The 22,378-nt window shown below is 38.9% G+C and overlaps 1 protein-coding gene across 1 annotated transcript in view; it reads left to right on the top strand.

Moving 5' to 3' along the window:
* Nucleotides 1-1,064: 1,064 nt before the first annotated feature.
* Nucleotides 1,065-22,378, top strand: part of LOC117424727 (asc-type amino acid transporter 1-like) — a 28,997-nt gene continuing 7,683 nt past the window's right edge. The window contains exons 1-10 of the mRNA XM_034041397.3: nucleotides 1,065-1,265; nucleotides 4,773-4,977; nucleotides 10,903-11,054; nucleotides 12,548-12,673; nucleotides 13,577-13,730; nucleotides 14,648-14,771; nucleotides 16,583-16,686; nucleotides 17,849-17,945; nucleotides 18,731-18,880; nucleotides 19,313-19,490. Coding sequence (XP_033897288.1) covers nucleotides 1,106-1,265; nucleotides 4,773-4,977; nucleotides 10,903-11,054; nucleotides 12,548-12,673; nucleotides 13,577-13,730; nucleotides 14,648-14,771; nucleotides 16,583-16,686; nucleotides 17,849-17,945; nucleotides 18,731-18,880; nucleotides 19,313-19,490 — 1,450 coding nt within the window. The 5' untranslated portion in view covers nucleotides 1,065-1,105. The remainder of the gene's footprint in view (nucleotides 1,266-4,772; nucleotides 4,978-10,902; nucleotides 11,055-12,547; nucleotides 12,674-13,576; nucleotides 13,731-14,647; nucleotides 14,772-16,582; nucleotides 16,687-17,848; nucleotides 17,946-18,730; nucleotides 18,881-19,312; nucleotides 19,491-22,378) is intronic.

Genomic DNA, 22,378 nt, shown 5'->3' on the forward strand with positions numbered 1-22,378 from the left:
AAATCTACAACTGTTTAAGAGCTGAGTGAAAAGGTCTAATTAAGCGCATTTTTAGTTTAATTAAGGGTTTAGTTCGTTTTTTGGGGTTTACCATTTAAACATACACAATTATAGCTTCAATAAACAAATGCTATGCAATCCTAGCATTGCAGAATGACTGGGGGTGGGACATTTGTTCTTTATTTTATGCTAACAATCTGTTTCTACAATGCTGAAGTGGAAACCTATTTTGGAACAAATGTCCTACTCCCATGCAAATTGAGACTTCTAGAATAGGTTAGTTGAAGAATTTGACAATTACAGCAAACCTAATTATCATGGTTCAACTGCATATATATATATATATATATATATATATATATATATATATATATATATATATATATATATATATATATATATATATATATATATCCCATTCTACAATACTAGAAAGAGTCCAGCAGCTGTTGGTCTTATTAACCCAACCAAACCAATAACCAAGAACGGTGTTAATAAAAAAAAACTCAAGAGGTATTGGGCCGGTTATCAGGTGACAGGGCACTACCCAAGCCAAAGGGCTTCATAAAAAACTGTGTACCAATATGTATTACTTACAGGGATTTTCACGCTGTTTTTTAACATGTTCAGAGTGTTTACTCCAATCTCAAATTAACTTATATTTGTTCACCTATGTTATGTTTCTTAACGATGTAACAAATAATTTAGACTATATGTCTTGAAATGTCATCAAACAGCAACTATTTTTTAAAGTAATACTCATTAAAAATGATGAATACACCTCGCAAGCACACTGTTTGTCCGTGTGGACAACCAATCGTTTCAAATGGAAACAACAAGGGTTAAAAACAGTAATAAGAAAACAAAACAACGTGTAAATTAAATATGTAAATAAATAAAGTAGACAATACGCGACCAGGTGCGACGACAAGTCTGCCCAGCGACATTCCCCAGACTCGCCTTGGGGCCAAAAAAAAAGAGTATTTAGCATTCTGTACTGAACAGCAGTAAAGCCCTACGCATGCGTATGCTATTCACTATGTCTCAATACAGTTTATGAGATCGAGAAGGGAACCGCAGCTCGTCTTTTTGAAGTGCAACAGAAATGGATGGAGGAAAGCGGCACAGAAGTAACTGCACTAAGCAGGATCAAACGGCTCAAGCAACGATGCTAAAAAACGGGAAATATAAACGCGAGAGCAGCCCAGAGAGAGTGACTTTAAAAAAAGAAATCGGACTTGTTAGCGCTTGTGCTATCATTATAGGTAAGGTGCTGGAAGTTTATAAATTATTGGCTGAGTGAAGCACTTATTTGCTAATCAAATTACATATACGATGGTGTGTTTCTGAAATATTCGTTTGATGGAATTTGTTAATGGCAAGATAAGCGGATCATTATTTTCCCAACATTGTTCAATGGCAATATGATATATGGAAATCATGTAGGATTAATCAGTTAATCCTTATAATGTACTTGCTTTCAAACAAAACGAATGTTGAATAGTTACAAAGTGTTTATTTGATGTAATTCACAATGGAGGATTTCATCTTTTAAGGCGTGCTAACCACAGCTTTCAGAACCCCTTCTTACTTTACCTTATTACGCTAGAACCATAAGCAATATCACTTTTAAAATAACTGCCATTTTTATTTTTGTTTTAGATATCCTATAAAATGTTATCATTGAAGCAAAACACTGTTTTTGTTTAACTTCTAGCTTCATGTTACTACATAATTTTAACATAATAACTACCCATTGCTGCAAGAATCAGACTAGCATGTGTCGTGAGTGGTGTACGCTTGTCTTTGCATAATGGAAACAGACTGGACCGGCAGGGGATTATAGAAGCTACTGTTATAGAACAATGTAATCAGAAAACATCAGTTTAGTGTGGAGTTCAACATAACCATGGGACACTGCAGCGCCAATATATACAAAAAAAAAAACAATATGGTTATCTTTTAGGTTCTTTGTTAATGTTTACATTGATCCACTTTGCCGTAGTTTTCATATTCCTAATTATCAAAACAGCCTCCAAATAACCCCAGAGTATAATACTCAATTACTACTGCTGAAGAAGGTCCTTAGACAAGGGTACTCTAGATCAATTAAAAAATATAATTGTGGCATACAGATAGACAATCAGACAGACCACCCAACAGGGGATAGTACACAATTCACACATCTTAGAAAGCAATCATTGAAGTTAGATTTTCAGAGCGCTGATGTGCAGTAGAGGCTTTGTAGTAAATATACCTAGTTTCAGTATTTTATTAAAAAATAAATACAATTCTGTTAATTCTTACATAACTTTGAACACAAAAAATGTTAAATGTAGTAAAAACTTAATGATCAGCAAATGCTGATGGAAAACTTTTGCTAATTATTACGTTTCTACTAGACTACAATAATGTCAATACATATAAAACAAACAAACAAACAAACAAACATGATATTACACAACACTCATACCATCAGGAACCATATGACCAATATTTAATTTTTCAAACACTCTCCTGTAATATATATATATATATATATATATATATATATATATATATAAGTTGGGAAGCTAACAATGAGCTATCTAAAATACTTTCCATCACTTTCATGTACTGCCCCTCTTTTCTGACTGTTAAGCCCTGACCGCTCTTGCCCTGTCACGCTTCTTTCTCTGATATGTGTCTCCAGGTTAGGTCATTATTTCTTTACTTCCACGACTACAAATGAAATAAAATGAAATGAAATTTCAAACTGTATCCTCTGGTCCTAGTCATAGTGTAGAGAATAAAATATGAACTAGTTCAGTATGTGTTCGATCCCATTTCCTGGGCCACTCCCCCCAGTTTTGTGCCATATGCAAATTTTAAAGCTTTCTAAAAATCTGCTCCAAAAGGGGTGTAGTGTAGGCGGCCAGACACATGTCACACTTCAGCCATTTATGCACAGCGTTCTCTCTAAGGCTAAAATGCGCGCGTTTCTCGCAGTAACTGGCAACAACCTTCGCACTCAGTTTACTAACTTTCGCAAGTTATTATTATAAATATCACCCTCAATCGAGACTCCAGCCTCTCGAGGTAAACCTGTTATTTGAGAGCATTCATAGTCACTCAAGTGTGTCATGGTCAAGGATGAATGGTCGAGTGATTAAAAAGAAACCAAAAACATTTCGTCAATGGCCATCATTTATATACCTGAAAAACTGAATTTGGTATTCCCAAGAACGGAACAATTAGTAGCCCTAAAGACGGTTCCAATTGAAGGCAGTGCAGATGCCAGTGTTTTATGCAGTAGTATAAAGCAATTTTATGCAGGCCACCAGTCTATGCAGTCTATGTCTATGACAACAACCAACAGGGCTGCATAGGATCAGAGGATGATTCAAAATCACAGGCAGAGCCACAATAAATGTCTAGTTTAAATTTAAACTAAATTGTACAGTTGTTGAGATACTTGTGTTGGAATATTGTTTCAAAATTGTATAATGCAACAAAAATATATTAAAAGAGTTAATGCATGGCCGAAGGTTTCTCACTAACAATTTACCCTTTCTCAGTCAAAATGGCAAGTTTCTCTGTATCTAAGAAGCTTAGAGGGAGCGCTGTTTATGCATATATCTGGAAAACCACTTATCCAACTGTAGTGTTTGCATTATTTAGCCTATAAGTTATTGAGCATATCAGATTCTGAGGATATATGGGGTGTCTGTCTGTCTGTCTTTCCATCTGTTTATCTGTATATCTCACTTACAATTTTGCATATCTCTGGAGAACTGGTTATCCATGTGTTGTTAAAAATTAGTATTAATTAGTGGTGCAGTCGGCACCCTACTTTCTTATTCGATTGTCGTATAGGCATTTATCAACGATAATCGATGCATTGATGTTCTATTTTTCAAAATAAAGAACAAGCATTAGTTTTTTTAACCGAAGATCCAATAACTAAAAACACTGTTGTGCATAATAGTTCAACAAAAAGGCACAACTTATATTCAAATTAGAACACTTATTAAAAAAGAAATACAAAGGACTTGAGTTTTTAACAACTGAAAAGAATATGCATGCGTCCGCATCAGATGTCCCTTTAACATTGTAATAATAATAAAAAAATACTATATTTTAACAGAAGTAATTTCTATCTGAACTATGGTTGTTCATTACTGTTTATGTCCAAAAGCAAAGCAAAACCTCACAAATTAATCTCACAAATCCTGACTAATTTAACTATCGTACTAAATTCAGCTTCTTTTTATATAATATTGCCATATAATCCAAACACAACATGCTTTGAAACAAAAGAAGGTAATCGGTAGATTTAATAGATTTAAAACAAAAACAAACAAACAAACAAAAAAAAACGTATTGCCTTTATTTGTAAATCAAGAAAACGTGAATACAATAGGCCTAATTCTGATTTGACTTGTCCAATGTGAATGTAGAGGCCTAAAGTGTGTATCCTAGCAACGCGCTTATCTACCACTAAAAGAAGCGCATTCTCACACACTCAAGGTTTTAATGCAAACCGGCAACAGGGGACTTCAAATTGGGTACTAATTTGATTCACCAATATCTAATAGAAGCTCAGGAAATTAAAGGACAGATGATCAATAGTCGATGCATTGATTAATTGTTGCACCCCTAGTATTAACATTATTTAGCATACGTTATTGAGAGATTCTTTTTGTATATGGAGGTGACTGTCCATCAGCTACATCAATTTGTACAATAAGATGCAATACCTAATTTACATTGTCTTCTTTTCCATTCTTCAGGTAATATTATTGGTTCTGGGATTTTCATCTCCCCCAAGGGAGTGTTGGAGCACTCTGGCTCGGTGGGCCTGGCTCTGGTTATCTGGGTGCTGGGAGGAGGCATCACAGTTCTCGGATCGCTGTGCTATGCAGAACTTGGAGTAACTATTCCCAAGTCAGGCGGGGACTACTCCTATGTGACTGAAATATTTGGCGGCTTAGTTGGGTAAGAAATATAGGTGCTTTCATTGTTTTTCGCTAGCTAAATAGATTTTCAACACTGGTTCATAGAGATAAAGCCTTTGTCAATTTTTTGACCAATGAGATCTGCCCTACACCTTAACGGATTACGAAATGTGTTGGAATAGAGGACCAATAAACCAGGCCCACGACAGGCAAGCACGTGGAAACACTTAAATACTACTTATCTTTATTTTTATGTAGCTTATGTGCATTTCTTGTTGCTTTATTTTTTTGTGTGTTTTTTTTTTTCATTTCTCCGGCATTCTTCTATGCTAAAAAAACACAGTGCTAATTGTTTTCTTTTTCTGTTGAGAAAACACAATGCGAATGCATTCTGAGAAAAAGAAAGAAAGAAAGAAAGCAAGAAAGAAGGCAAAGAAAGCTAGAATGGTAGTTGGAAGTATGCTGTATATTTTTGTAAGAGGCTTTTTTAAACCAAATAGAAATGATATTAAATGGAAACTTAAAAAATGTGCTTTTATATTACAAAAAAAACCTCCCACTCCTGGTTCCAAAAAATTGAAATATGGTGTAAAGCAGGGGTCTGCAATTAAATGACATGGTGGGCCAATGACCTGCGGGCAGCCGCAGAGCGGGTCACTCGTTATCATATAATAGACGTCCCCCCCCCAACACGATACGACCATCGTGACAGTAAAAATAGACATAATGATGCGTTCTTACCTTTGTATAAGTTAGAGATCAGCAGATGTGTCAGCCGCACGAAGAGTGGAATAAATGATTTTTTTTTCTATGGGTAAATATCAGGACTTTCTTCCTATGAATCGGGATGCGGGACATTTGCTAGGAAATCAGGACTGTCCCGACCATATAGGGACTGTTGGCATGTACAGTGGTTTGCAGAAGTATTCACCCCCCTACAAAGTTTTCACATTTTGCTGGCACCTGAGCGTACTCCACGACGCTTTCAAATTAGACTTTACATGTAGACTCTACACGAACTACTCCACATTGATAAAGTTAAAAAATGCATATAGAATATAAATAAGTAAGATTTACAGAGAAAAACAGATTAATCTCAGGTGCATTAGTATTCAACCCCTTTGCTACTGCAGCCCTAAATCAGTTCAGGTGCAAATGATTTGTTTGAAAGGTCACAAAATTAGTTAAATGGTTTCATCCTGTGTGTACTCAAAGTGGTTTAACATGTAGATAATTTCCCTCAGGTATATAAAAACTTTCAAGCTGCAACTCACATTGTGATCCAACAAAGCAACCATGAAGACCAAGGAGCTTTTGAAACAAGTCAGGGATAACGTGGTAGAGAGGCACAGAGCAGGAGAAGGGTACAAGAAAATTTCAAAGGCGCCGATTATCCCTCTCAGCACAGTGAAGTCCATCATTAAGAAGTGGAAGATGCATAATACCACCCAGACACTACCCAGATCAGGTCGCCCTCCCAAACTGAGCAGCCAGGCAAGCAGGAAACTGATGTCACTCTGAAGCCAACAACAACCTTGAGAGAGCTGCAAAGTTCTGTGTCTGAGATGGGAGTCAGTGTTCATACATCAACAATAAGCCGGTCCCTACACAAAGCTGGCCTGTATGGACGGGTGGCAAGAAAGAAGCCATTACTCAAAAAGCCTCATCTTAAAGCACATATGGAGTTTGCGAAAAAGCATGTAGCTGATACTGCAGACATGTGGAAAAAGGTTTTGTGGTCAGACAAGACAAAAATTGAACTTTTCGGTCTAAATTCCAAGCGTTACGTCTGGCGCAAGCCCAACACTGCACATCACCCTGTCAACACCATCCCAACTGTCAAGCATGGTGGTGGCAGCATCATGTTATGGGGATGCTTCTCTTCAGCAGGGACTGGGAAGCTTGTCAGGATAGAGGGGAGAATGGATGGTGCAAAGTACAGGCAAATCCTTAAAGAAAACCTGTTTTGAGTCAGCCAAGACTCTGAAACTGGGGAGGAAATTCACATTTCAGCAGGACAATGACTCGAAGCACAAAGCCAAAGCCAAAGCCACACTGGAGTGGTTGAACAAGAAGAGAATTAATGTTCTTGAGTGGCCCAGTCAAAGTCCTCACTTGAATCCAATCGAAAATTTATGGCGAGACTTGAAGATTGCAGTCCATCGACAATCCCCAACAAACTTATCAGAACTGGAGCAATTTTCCCGTGAAGAATGGGCAAACATTTCACCATCCTACTGTGCAAAGCTAGTAGAGACCTGTCCAAAAAGACTCATAGCAGTAATTGCTGCAAAAGGTGCTTTTACCAAGTACTGACTTAAGGGGCTGAATACTTATGCAACCAGTAAATTTCATTTTGTACATTTTATTTGCAAGTTTTGCTGACATTTAACCTCCTTCTCATATAACAGTGTTCAGTTTAACCACTACAGCTTTGAATAAAAAAAGTTTGTTTGAAAAACTGTGCATACATATTTGTAATTCAACAAAATGTGACATTATTGGTAGGGGGTGACTACTTCTGCAAACCGCTGTATGTATGTTGAAAGTGAAACATAACACAAAATGTCAGCTGTTCAGCCGGTGCCCCCACATTTGTCAAGTGGTTTTGAGTGGCATATTGTGCGATTTGGTATTTCAAGAAAAATAATAAGGGGTACGTACATTTTTGGAGGACTGCCTCGTTGTCTGTCACACTCACATCTGATGTTCTAAAGCTGATCACAAAAGGAAAGTGCAGTTGTTCTCATTTAATTTGTTATAACGCAATGAAGCATTTAAAATACAAATGTATGCTACTTAAATATATTTTTAAAAAGTTATTCTGCATTCCTGTGTATGACGGTGCCATACCATAGCCAGGCATAAATGAAACGCAATGAACAAAACACAATCAAGAGATAAAAATAAAAATGTGAGCTACTTTTGAATTAACTTTTTTATGTTTTTGTGCATTCCTGTGTATGAGGGTTCCAGTACCATAGCGAGACTTAAATGCAATACAATATGTCGTTGTATGCAAAACCTAATATACAAATGTATTGTTTATCTCACAATCAGCAAGCACTTTGGAATCAATACTATTTTCTGCTTAGTGGCAAGAAATGTGTTGTAGCGGCCTGCTATGTGCGGAGGTTCTGGTGGTCAATGAAGAGACAGGCAACAGTACGTTTTGTGACAATATCTTAAAACTGGTTATCCAGTTGCAGTGAAACTTAAGGACGTTCATTACCCAGCAGGTGGATCTCAATCCTTCAAGCAAGGAAGGAAGTGATCTTCATTACAAGGTGGCCAGTATTAATGGGCATGTTCATTCAGCTCTGAACGAGAAAGGTCTGCTTGAGTAAGCACACAGGGCAGTAAAAGATGTCATTAAAATTCTTGTGAAAATGTAACTTAAACAAATGTAACTTTGTGGAGCTCTAGAGAACCAGTATGAAGTCTCAAGAGTTCTGTGCTCAACAAGAATGCATCTAAGTATGGAATAGGATCTCATTGTTTGCAGCTTAGGAGGAAGAGTGTAATGGGCAGAGCTGTTATGGATTTGGACCCCAGTCCGTGAGATGAGGTTAAAAGCTCTGTAACCACAAATGCAGACGAGCCTGGCTGTTTTGCATAGTGGTTAAGACTGTGGAATGTGCCTGAGCTCTTCCACCTATTACAAAGTTGGTAGATGTGTGGAGAATGTATACCCAGTCACACACACACCCCTTCTGAGTCTGTCTGAATCTGCCATTGAATCTTTGTGAGGTCCAGTTTGTAATAAATATACAGCAACCCCTAGACACTCTATCACCGTGTAACACTTTTTTTTTTTTTTTGGTTCCTGGGTAGTAAGTGTTATTTCCTAATTGCTTATGCCTCAAAAGTATAGAAAATGGCTATTATTCCCCACAAACTTTGCTTTTGTGACCAGGACAGTGATATTTTGAAATTTACCTATTTTCCAGAACATTCCAGATAGATTCAGTGCTGAGTAAACTTGGAGTAACTTCTAGAACTTTCCAGTAATATAAATAGTAGTATAAATACAGGGGCCTTAAGCCCACCAGTTCAGTTTAGTTCCAGCTGCCTAAGTGGATACATATCTGCATTTTTCTGAGATGGCATCAAGGTCATAGGAGACTTCAAAATGGTGGCATTCCTGATGGGTCTCCAAGGCGGTTTTACCAAGTTTCCCTGCTATCTTTGCCTTTGGGACAGCAGGGACACCAAGGCGCACTACCACAGGCGGGACTGGCCACAGCAGACCGAGTTCTCTGTGGGGAGGAACAACTTCAAGTGGGAGCCACTGGTGGACCCCCGGAAGGTGCTGATGCCACCACTGCACATCAAATTGGGCCTTATGAAACAATTTGTCAGAGCTCTAGATAAGTCGGCAGCCTTCAAGTACCTTCAAGACTTCTTCCCTAAGCTGTCTGAGGCAAAGGTCAAAGCCGGTGTCTTCGTCGGACCACAGATAAAGAAGATCCTGGAGTGCAATGAATTCCCCAAGAAGCTCACTAGTAAGGAGAAAGCGGCTTGGAACAGCTTTGTCGCAGTGGTTCGGGGCTTCCTGGGCAATCACAAGGCCGAAAACTATGTGGAGCTGGTTGAGACTCTGGTGAAGAACTACGGCATAATGGGCTGTAGGATGTCCCTCAAAGTCCATATCCTTGATGCTCATCTTGATAAATTCAAGGAAAACATGGGAGCGTACTTGGAGGAGCAAGGCGAGCGCTTCCACCAGGATATACTGGACTTTGAACGCCACTACCAAGGACAGTATAACGAGAACATGATGGGAGACTACATTTGGGGGCTGATTCATGAAAGTGATTTACAGTATAATCGTAAATCTCGAAAAACTACTCACTTCTAAATCTTTTGTAGTCATTTTTGTATTACTTTAGTATAAATATATGTTAATTTGGATTCATATGTTGTTTTTTTTCTGACTTTATGTGAACGAAAAGACACAAATTCGCCCGTTTTCTCATTGGAAATAGGTAAATTTCAAAATATCACTGTCCTGGTCATAAAAGCAAAGTTTGTGGGGAATAATAGCCATTTTCTATACTTTTGAGGCATAAGCAATTAGGAAATAACACTTACTACCCAGGAACAAAAATTGTGTTACATAGCGTAGTTCATCAACCCGGGGAATTGGGTAAGTGTCTAACTTTGAAACTGCTTTAAATTAATTCAATGCAAATCCTGGTAGAACCAACACAAAAGGGCTCCTCCATTTGCTCACAGACTCCTCAGTAACTCCTATGTCCAGCCTAATTCTTTTTTATATGGAGTGGCATAAGATGCGCCTTACCAAGTAGAAAAAAGAACACATCACAGAACTGTTTCGTCAAATAACTTCTGTGCTGGCGTTAACCAGTCACTCACTGGTAATTGAGCTTCAGTTTTGAGGGGATCAGTTTCCCATGTTGGGACTCTTCATAGTCCACCTGACCCACCAGCAGACTTTTCAAAGGAGCTTCCTTTCATAGCTAGGGAGTAGTAGAAGCACAGTCTTGCTCATCATTAGTGAGTGCAGGGCAAGTGCAAATGTCTAGTCATAGCATCTGCAACCACAACCTGCAAATCAATGACCACTGTGTGATGCAGTTTTAAGGAATGGCAAGCAGTAGTCAGTCATTGATTGGTGTATATGAAGTCAGAAACAAAAAGGGAAGATGGACTGCAGACGACATCCTCTAAAGGAGTCAGTCAGTACGCACAAAAAACAGACTGAATGCAGGCAGCATTGTGAGCATGCTGTGTCCACCAGAACGAGGCACGGACAGTCACACAGGATGTATGTTCAGCACTGCGACTGTAGAAACTTTATTACTCAGAAACAAACATGGTATACCTTGTGAAATCAAATCATCTACCTATTTAGCTTGTAAAAAAAAAAAAACATGCATGTGCCCCTAATTCTCACTCCAAATGTTTCACTTTATTAACTCTGCTTTCCTCCTTTTAACAGGTTTCTGCTGTTATGGAGTGCTGTTCTGATAATGTACCCCACCAGTCTTGCTGTGATATCTCTGACATTCTCCAACTACGTCCTACAACCAGTGTTCCCGGACTGTATTGCTCCGTACAACGCCTCTCGAATCCTTTCAACAGTGTGTGTCTGTGAGTACCGCTTTACTTCAGCTTCTAACTGTTGGTTCAAAGCGAAGGTACTGTGGATTCCCTGAGTCAGGGTACTGTGGTTAACAATGAAAAGAAAAATTACAAGTACGTTGTAGCAACATGTGGGGACATGTAACGCTATATTTTTCGGAACCCCGCAACTTACTCTTGAAGTCCTTATTCTGTTTGCTACATCGTTTACAAGAGCATTTACAAGAGGGAGCTCCGTGGCACTTAGATGAGCACAGCACCGTTTTTTTTATCCCAAATGCAGTGATTGGATACACATTTCTGGCAGCATGAACGCTTCAAAAAGCCTTTTTTGAGCTATTGGATTCAGGGCTTGCAGCAGCTCAATTAGTAAATCTTTTCACGCAGCTCCTTTTCCATGCAAGTGTAGCAACTGCGAGCCAAGGAGAAGTTACAGTGCTGGATGATGTTGAACAATTCACCTTTCCAGCTTTCGTTTGAACAACACTTGTTCCGATTGGCTAAGGTTTCCCACGAGATTGCAGCCTGCTGCATGCACTTAGACACAACTTAAAAAACAGAAAAAAATGTATTCAGGATGTACTGAGAGATCTAGTGTTGAATAACTTTGGAATCTTATCTGTGGTTATTTCACCGGTGAGGATGGCCATAGACTATCCACATTCATGGAATAACTGCAATAGTCCGTGAACGATTGTGGTATAAAATGTAAAAGGTTTCAAAAACCTGTCATGGCACAATGTTCATTCCAAAGGTTCTGAGTCTCGCTGTTTGAATATAAACCAAAAGAAACCAAATAAAACTTTCCATATTATTATTGTAGGTCTTACATTTAACTTGCCTTTGAAAATCACCATTTTGTTTACATCATATGGCATTGTGTGTGTATACATATGTATACAATTTAAAAACTTTAAAATAAAAATATAAAACTCCAAACACACTGTTGCATTCCCTAGTTCCTAGACCTCCCTGTAAATATGCAGTTTCATGAAAGCCCTCCATCATGTGCTGCTGTTTAGGATTTTATAACTGCCTAATTCTCTGTAACTATCAAAGATATTAAAATCTGTTTTTTCATGTTATGCTAGAGTGTTCCGAAACATAGGAACTTTTCCATTTTTGGAACAGCTGTGGTAATACCCCAGATTTTCTGTGAAGTTCTGTCCTGTATAGTGACAGTAGTTTCTTCATTTTCAGTACCGCAACCATTTGGTACAGCCCTATTCCAGTCACTTTGGGAGATTAGGCCCTCTATCAAAGCCTGTCAGATCTGCGGTCTTGCCTATTGTGAAAATGACTAGAAACAGGGAGATGCAACTTTTCAGAATGCAGGTCAGGGTTCTATTTGCATTACAAATGAATCAGTCATGTGACTGTTGCTGCTGTTGTTCCATTAGCAAAGAGCACTACTTGGCAAACAACTGTGGCTACAATATTGTACTACATGTCTATTATTCCTGTTTTGATTAAAAAAAGGGGGTTGTGCTTTCTATCCATAGTGTTTTTGACCTGGGTGAATTGCTCAAGTGTCCGGTGGGCAACCAGGATTCAGGACGTGTTCACAGCAGGAAAACTCCTGGCTCTCGGCCTTATCATCACTGTTGGACTGGTGCAAATCTGCAAAGGTAAAAAAACCACTAACTACACCATCTCTCCTGAGCATTCTTGTATTTACCAGACAATCCGGCAGATGTAGAAATAAATGTGTGTTCTGAATAATACTGTGGCATTAACAATGATTCAGACAGTTACCATTTCAATATCTATTTTTCTATATATAATTATCAATCACATATGATCAATCATCCTGAAGGAGTTGTCAAAATCTTATCCTGTGTGCAGATGCCACCCCGTGCATAGAACATACTGTATGAGACACCCACACACAAGGTTACTACAGTCAGGTTCAAAGTCTCCGGTTTTCGCTGGTGATTCCAAAGGGGGCTTTGCATTGGCTCTGGGCTCTTGTGAATTATGGGTGCAAAATTGAAAGGTGGCTGTTTCTCCTCATCGCTCTACCGCAGACTTTACTGACCAGGCACCTGGTCAAGCTGACATCTGCTGGACTGGCCTTTGTCCTCCAGTGGCCTGTAGCTCTCCGACTTCCATTCTCGAGTCTCTTGTGCACCTGTACCTGGAAACAAACTGGAACCAACAACTACTTAAAGTCACCCAGCAGTCAGATTTTAGGATAACACCTTAATAAAGGCTGCCTAATCTTTCAGAATCACTTTGAAAACTGACATTTAAATATTCATAATCTTTTTCCCCAAATATACATGTTTTTTACTGTAGTACCGCAAAAAGGCATATTTTAATAGAGCTCAGTAAGGACAGTGAAAGTGTTAGTGGCTACGAGTTACAGACATGAACTTGAAATGCTTATTTTTTAATTACAGAACATGTGGTATGTAACATATATTATGACTGTGTCATTGTAAAGGATTATTCACAGTTATGCAGTGTTATGTTGCCTGTGGGAAGGTGCTATGAATGCTACTGGGCTCAATACAGGGTGTCTTTCACAGGGAACTACAAATGGCTTGAACCCCAGGCTGCTTTTGATTTCTGGAAGACCCCCTCTGTGGGGGAGATAGCACTGGCTTTCCTTCAGGGCTCCTTTGCGTTCAGCGGCTGGAACTTCTTGAATTACGTGACGGAAGAACTCGTGGATCCACGTCGGTGAGGCTCCTGTTTGTCCATTCTAGCTCTGATTTCAATATGCTTCTTGTATACGCTTTAGATCAGAGCCAATGATTCAGATTTGCTTGTTTTCTCATTTCAGGTGTTTTGAGGTGGCTCATCAGAATGTATTTTAAAATACGCAAGCATGAAGCCAAGCGTTAAGTACACAACAGACGCAGCTGTGTTTAGAGTAAGGGTTGGGTCCTGTCGGCGAGATGGGATGAGATGAGATGAGGTTAAAAGAGCTCCTTTGAATGTTGGTTAAGACACTGCCTTGTGGTGTGCATGGTCGGCAATTTGCATCCATTTGTACAAGCAATGTTTTAAATTATTTAATTGAATTGGACAACAGAACTAAGAACCAATCAAAAATATTGCAAACAACAATAAATGTAATAAAGGTAAAGAGAAATGTATTGGCAACGGTTTGCCTCAATTAAAGATTTGATTGATTATTAACACCAGGTGTTTTATTTAGTTCCCCATGCATATTTTATATCACTTTTACGTGTGTGTGTCTATATATTTTGTGTTGTATTGGGAGGCTTTCGTGAAGTCTGCATACTTCTTTTGCTTCTTCCTTTTAAATAATGAGTTCTCAATGCAACAGTTGTTGTTGGTATTCAATTAAGGAATGGGGTTGCTGGTTGCACCTCGAATTGGCATAAACAGTAAAACCTGGTTACCATAGAAACCCAACATTACTGACTGCTAAGACAGGTGGATGCTCTTGCAAAGCAGCTGTAATGGAAGTAATAATCCAGTTATGGGTTTAAAGACTGCTGACAGGTTTTACTGCATTCTTAAAAGAGGTTTCAGAGTAAACCAAGAACGCATTTCCACCTTTTGTTTTCTTCACTGCATGTCTTGTTCATGTTCATGTGTGAAAATAATGTTTTCCCCTCCTTTGCTAGGAATCTACCTCGTGCCATATTCATATCCATCCCATTGGTGACCTTTGTGTACACGTTCACCAATATTGCCTATTTCACTGCCATGTCACCTGAAGAGCTGCTGTCATCAAACGCTGTCGCTGTCGTAAGTAAACTGTTGCCATGGAACTGGTAGCGTTTCTGTAAGGAGGGTTTAAAGATGGTCACATGATCAAAAGTAGCATAGGGTGGATGATCCTGTGGTTAGTATGGAGGACAGTATTAATAGACGACTGCAGGTTAGTTTCATTTGCAGCGAATCGAGTGCCTAGTTTGCAGGTAGGTTTTAAGATGTTCTCGTGTGAAGCAATGTATCGGTCGCCTGCCATCTAGAGGACTGTAAAACAAGGTTCTAAGTTATTCAGGTGATTCTTAGACTAAGAGCTGTACTAACTTGGTATTTTGATGAACCCTTTGATGTGTTTTCTCAATGTATTAAAGCAGTTATTTTTTATTTAAATCTGCTTGATTTCATTGACTAGTACTAAAAAGAAACATACAATTATATAAATGTTTGGACGATAAGTCTGGTAGAACCACTTCTCTAAATTCCAAGAACTTCTTTAACTACAGGTACTGAAAGTCTTCACGTTGATCAATTATAAATTCTAAATATATTTAATTGACACCTTGTTTTGTATCTCACTCTTTTCAGTTCTGAAAGGGTAACTAAATATTGTCTTATAAAATATCTAAACGTAATCATTCACAAATATAATCTGGGGGTTTATAACTTTGTTCCCTGTATTTTCTCATTATAATTAGTTTAAGGTAATACAGAAGTGGAGATGAGCAGCAGATTATTATTTATTTTTATTATTATTATTATTATTTATTTCTTAGCAGACACCCTTATCCAGGGCGACTTACAATTGTTACAAGATGTCACATTATTTTTTACATACAATTACATTATTTTTTACATACAATTACCCATTTATACAGTTGGGTTTTTCCTGGAGCAATCTAGGTAAAGTATCTTGCTCAAGGGTACAGCAGCAATGTCCCCCACCTGGGATTGAACCCATGACCCTCCGGTCAAGCGTCCAGAGCCCTAAACACTGCTCCACACTGCTGCCCCAATCATATTGTAATAGCTAGTACTCAATGCCCAAAGCCTATATCCACTGAATGTTCATGTAAAAATGTTTGAGATACAGACAGTGCCTTTGTATATCCTCAGATTCTGCTACTACTAATACAGGCTAAAGAATGCCTTTTTCATCATAGCTGGGTTAGCGGTCCTCTAGCTATGTGTACGAATGTAAGTGGATAAATGGACAGACAGACAGCTTCAATTTACCCCCAATTATAACTTGTGGTAAAGAAAGTTCATAAGTTCATATCACCAAAAATGTTGCTTAATTGGGGTAACATATCAAGGTATATTTACAATAAATGCAATTCGCTTCATTTTACTTTCCCTTCACTTTTTATGATGTGTATAACCACTCTGAGTGGTTCTTACAGCAATTGCTCAAATACTGTTTTTTTTTTAAATTTAAATGCTTTTCAGCTCTAGGTGCCTGCCATAGATACATGTAATGTGAGGCAAGATGAGCCGAGGTGTCTTTATAGTAGTAAGAGCCTGCGCCAGAGTGATCTGACACTTGGAAGTTTCCTTTTCCCTTGTTTCTGCCAATACACTGCTGTGCACTAGATGGTGCTGCCTGGTGCTTAATAATATAAAGGCACTTTGGCTAATCTAGCCTACATTGCATGTCTATGGCAGACAACTAGAACTCAAAGTCAGCTGACACAATAACCGCTCAAAATGATTGCAAACGTTCCAAAAAATACTAAGAAAAAGAATCTAAAAAAGTTAACAGTTTGGTCTGACCTTGATAAATCTGGTTGTGCTTTAACAGTGAGATGTGAGATCAGGCTTCAGTGACAATTCTTCCTTTATTGCTTTAGACCTTTGGTCAGAAACTCCTGGGAGCGATGTCCTGGATAATGCCGATCTCGGTGGCCCTGTCCACGTTCGGAGGGATTAATGGATATCTTTTCACCTCTTCCAGGTTAGGCTTTTTATAATATTATCACAAATACCATTCAGAATTGGCTGTGCATTATTTTATTATTTGACAACAGAGTAAATCCATGTCTACATATTAACAAAAGTTTGACCTGTTAGGGAAAAAAATGGGTATTAAGGGGTACCCGAGTGGCTCACCTGGTAAACGCATGGCCACGTGGCGTGCAGCGTGAGTCATAAAGTAGGTGCATGTTTGTGTCCTCGCTGTGCAAAGAAAAATCTTGCCACTTATATGGAGCTTTCGTCACTTCAATTGCACTGCAATGTAATTTTACACAACATGCCATGTACCTGCAGCAGCGCAGTCAGAACATGCAGAGAGCTATAATGACACACACATTTCTCATATTTTATTTGCAATTGTACATTTAAAATTAATCTTCGCCTTTAACAAAGAGAAGAGGCATTACGGCAAACAGGTACACTTAAAGTAAAGCAGTTCTCAAGACTCGACTCCCACTCCTGGCACTGCTGATTCCTGTTACACAGAGTGTTGGCAGGACTATTAGTCTTGACTCAATAGCTCCTCTGTTGGAGGCTAATGTACCACATGCTTCAAAAAGGTGATTAATCTTGGGTAACAGTCTTCCCCCTAGAGACACACTGAATGTACTGCACTCTTCTTCATGGATTCTTTTTCAAACAGAGCAAGGCAAATCAGTGCCTCTATCCATGTGCAAAAACAGCCATTTCCATGTCACCACCTCAGACACCAGCAAGAATTTACAGTACAAAAACAAAACAAACTCTTAGAAATGCTCAAACATCAGAGATGCAAATAAAACTCCCATTTCATAGCAGTTTTACTCATTAGAGATTTGAATATAATATTGATTAGCCACAGTGCATAGGTAACATGCTCAGGTGTGTCTTATTAAACTCATAGTAAAACCAGGAATGGATCAAACTGCTATGCAATGGGAGATAAATGACAAATGTTACTCAATGTCAATGAAGTGTTTCCAAATTTAACACTATTGTGTTTTGTAGTTATTGATAAAAAATAAAAAAGCACTTTGAACAAACAAGTCTCGAGTTAAACGTTTTGGTACACTGAGCTTCACGTCGCACGGCTGTGACACAGGAGCACTGTACTGCGTGTGTGGGTGTCTTGTTTTATTGCTGTTTGTGATCGATTCTTCCAGATTGTGTTTCTCTGGAGCCCGCGAGGGTCACATGCCCAGCTTGCTAGCAATGATCCACTTCAAAAACTGCACTCCCATTCCTGCGCTCCTGGTTTGTGTAAGGAATCCTGCTTTTATTATTATTTCTTTAACTGTTCGCGCTCGTGAATATAGTGATTATGAAAAGTTAGACACCCGTCTCAGTTCTGATGTAAGCACACCTCGATCCTGACCTGAACACCCACTGCCTGCCATTCAGTCTCGGGCTAAGTTTAGACAACCAAACTCATTTTGTTTGTGGTGGGATTTGAACCCAGGCCTCCTGAGGTGAGTGGCATGAAAAGACAGTGAAGTAGCTCTCTATGACACCTAGTCCCCCCCACATCCAAAGTTTTTGTTTTTATCTAATTTGTCTGTATTTCAATCCCCAATAATGAAGGACCATACCATTAGTAACCAGTAAGGTACAGTAGCTCAACACAAGCCCTAGCCCAAACACCTGGCGAACAATGCCTGTGATTGGTTGGGCTAATGAATGCATCTTTGTTTATTTACTGTATAATTGCAGATATGCAGGCACAATGGTACAGACTTGGTATAAAAAAGTAATACACCTTCTTACTTCCTGTGCTGAAGGTCATGTCTGTGGACTGGCCTGTCTCACATAGTCCGATGCAAGAAGACACAGATACTGTACTGGAAAAATATCTTCAGCACAACGGTACTGTTTTTTAGAATGATAAGAAATGTTTTTTTAAAGCCTTGATTACATTTTTCTCCGCTCCGTTGAGTAGAGTGGAGAAAAGGGTGCTAATGATTTGAGAGTTGTTGTTTGAGTTCTCTAATGGAAAGCGCCCTGTTTGTTCTGAGTTCATTAACAGGACGTTTCTCCTTGCTGTCTAGTGTACTGCTACCATTGTCATCATGTTTATCGGAGAGACGTACACACTGATCAATTACCTGTCCTTTATTAACTACCTCTGCTATGGAGTGACTATCGCGGGGCTGCTTGTTCTGCGCTGGAGGAAGCCCAATCTTTTCAGGCCTATCAAGGTACAGAGATTGCTGCTCATGGGCTAGCTTTACTTGTTTAACCTTTTTCACTAGTAAATGGATGCTATTCTTTAAGCTATTGAGAGTAGAAGAATAAGATGGATAGGGATGATGGCTATCTGCCACAGAAGGTAAAACTGAAGTAGAGAAACGTTTTGGCTAGTGCCGCCTTAAATGTACTTTTTGGAGGAAATGATTGAGTGTATCAATCTTGGGATACTGTCTGTCAGTATGTTAACTACATACTTGTTATAATGAATTTAGTTCTGTATTTTCTTTATACTGTATTGAGCTACCATACAGTGTATTAGTTGGGGTGAAAATAAGTTGTAACTAGGAGTGTGAAGCATCATTTGGACATTATTACCAGAAATGACATTAGACAGGAATGTTTATATAATATACAGTATGTTTTTGAAATGCCTCTCACAGGTGAATCTTCTCATTCCGGTAATCTACCTTATATTCTGGGCCTTCCTGCTGATCTTCAGCCTGTACTCAGAGCCCGTTGTCTGTGGCATCGGCCTGGTCATAATATTAACTGGAGTGCCTGTCTACTTCCTGGGAGTGTACTGGAAAAACAAACCAAAGTGTTTAGACAATTTTATAGGTAAGTGACACCAAACTTAAACCTTTACTGACTGACCAATTGTATTGGGATTGCAGAATAGAAAGGTACTAACATTTTTATATGGTAAACAACCAATGCAGACTGGTGTCTTGCCATGTCATAGTACTATATCAGTACCGGACAGTGTGATACCACGTTAGGACCAGTGTGCAGTCTTTGTTCCTAATTCATTGTGTTGCCATTACAGGCGATGTGGGGCTTTGCAAATGGTTAGGCTACACCTCAAAAGGAAAGGTTGGAACATAAAATGCACTTGTTAGAGAAAGAAACAAATGTATTTTACAGTTAATAAATGTGTTTTAAAATAATGTTTTGTATAACGCATACAGGTTTAATAACTAAATAAAATTGGATTGTGTTGTGGTCTGTTACGTTTTTAGGTTTTTCTTGCGCTACTCCTAATATTTCTGTCTATCCTCTAAACACTATTGCTTAGCTTACTCTGCATGAATTTGTGTTGCTCTGTCCTTGAACAATGACTGTGTTCTCCACTAGGGGGCAATGCAGCATCACCTGTCTTTTTGTGTTTCAGTGTTTTAGTGCATTTAGGGAAGGAACTCTTCCTTGTGCTAAAATACAGAAGCCTTGAGCAGGGGCGGGGGGAGTAGTCATGGTGAAGACTCTTCGAGGTTGTTTAGAGGAGGACCATCCTTCAGCAGGCATCAATAATGTGCAACTCATTTAGCAATCTCAGCACAGTGGATACAAAGGCACAGGGCTAGCGGCTGGAGGGGAATGTGAATGAAGTGAACACTGAGGAGGAGGCTCCAGAGAGGGCGGGGGTGCTCTCCAGTGCCCAGGAAATGGCATCTGGAACCTGAGGGACTTTCTGTTGCAGCTTAGCATATAGATATTACATGACAGTGGAAATGACTGGCCCACTTCCTTCTGTAAGGATTCTAAGTCGGTATATCCTACGATAAAAACACCACAAAAGCTCAGCCCCCCGCCACTGAATGAAACCAGTACCAACCTACAGTTTACTTTCAAAGGGCCTGCCTATCATTTTAATGAAACTGACACTGCACTTCAAAATAGCTGTCTACAGTATATCATTTCAAAATAATATTAATAGTCGTACAAGCCCTATTCCCGAATGTGTACTGTACTAGTACTTGCAGTATGCAATCAGGAATAGGTCAAGAATGATTGCTTGTTCGAAATAAATTAGATTTCTTTCACTCTGTCAAAAATGGTAGATTGTGTTGAAATACATTGGTCTGTGGCCTCATTTTGCTACACCCAGCTCACCAGTTGGAAGGGATGAGCTCCGTACTGCCTACTGCCTTGTAAAAAGTAATACATTACTGTACAGTAATGTGTAAACCATGTTATTTGTGCTTAGAAAGCATCATACCCCCCCCCCCCAAAAAAAAAACACTTATTCTACTGTGATGAAACTTGGTAAGGGCATTCCTTATTAGAAGCTATTGAGGGCATCCAAAATATTGTGTGGGGTATTTGGAAATACCTGTCAGTCTTTCTTTACGGATATGCATAGCTCTTTACAGTTTTTTTTTTTTTTACAGGTCATAGAGATCTATTTGTTTTCCTGCTACTTGGGACTCTAATTTTGTATTCACAGCCACAGCATGTTTCACTGATCTTTTTTGTGACTTTATTTACACTTTGACCCCTGCCAAGCCCATTTTTCATCCTACAAGTTTAATAGAAGTACTGTTCTTCCTTTGCCCGTTGAATCCACATAGTTTTCTATTTGCAGCTTAGACTGTGTGTGTAAGGCTTAGGTGGGGTCCTAAAGCAGTAACACAAAAAGAAAGCAAACTTGTAGTGTGATGTTTGCCAAGTCCAAGTGAAAATCAGGAAAATAAATATTTCAAATGCAAATTAGACAATCAACGCAGTGCTCGATACCCAAGGTAAATTGTGTTTTGAACACATGCGCGCCACCTTGTGGATGGATACAGGAAGTGCACTGGAGGTGTAAGCATGATAGTCAAATTGAAACAATGGGGGTGAGAGAGCAGGGAAGTGTCTCTGCTGAAGTAAAGAACTGTGTTTGATTCAGTAACATTGTGTCTGTGGATATCAAGTCATAAAATAACAACACAAGATTTTACAACCATCTCCTAAGGAGATTGTCCTTTGAATGGTAGAGTGCTGTTTCTAATAAGTAAGTGTAATTGAGATGATGGATGTAGTGTTTGATTTCATCAATACGATGCAATGAAGCAACGCAAAGCACAGGTTATGGCAGGTTATTATTACATCTTAATAAATCACAGTTGTCAACAACCCCCATTTCAAAGTCAGGTAAAAGGGAGATTTAAAAAAATATATAAATACAAAATTGAGAGGAACGGTAGTTCCTAGCACCAAGTTATCAGCGAGAACTGCCAGACTGTCTATACAGCAAGGATAGTTTACGTGTTTTCAGGGTATTTGGCACAGCAAAAGTACCATTTCACTTTTAATTTGTAGTTCCCAACACTCTTAGGTGAAATGTAGAAAAAGTCAATACCTGTCATACAGTAAGAGAAATAAGTCGCCAAAGTAAGGTAAAACTGTCCTCCTTTTTCTCCCTTTTTTGGGATGGGGTAAAAGCCGGAACGGTACTTTAATTAATTAAATTGCATTAAAAAGCAGCGTAGAAAGTTACACACATGTGAGGAGAATATTTTAGCAATCAGAACCGATTAACCCGTTCCGGCCCAGAACCCTCTTTATATCACCAAAAAGCTCCCGGAATTACCCAACCCCTGCATGAAATGGGTTAATATGAATTGAACTACTGCGGATTCAAGAATGGGTATTCAGCTGAGGGGATGTTCGTTGATTTGACTGTCTAGTAGACTTTACACACTACAATTTTCAGCCTTGAAAGAGGCGCTGATCATGCTGTACTG

The sequence above is a fragment of the Acipenser ruthenus genome, chromosome 19, assembly GCF_902713425.1.
Source record: "Acipenser ruthenus chromosome 19, fAciRut3.2 maternal haplotype, whole genome shotgun sequence".
In the NCBI taxonomy this organism is placed as follows: domain Eukaryota; kingdom Metazoa; phylum Chordata; class Actinopteri; order Acipenseriformes; family Acipenseridae; genus Acipenser; species Acipenser ruthenus.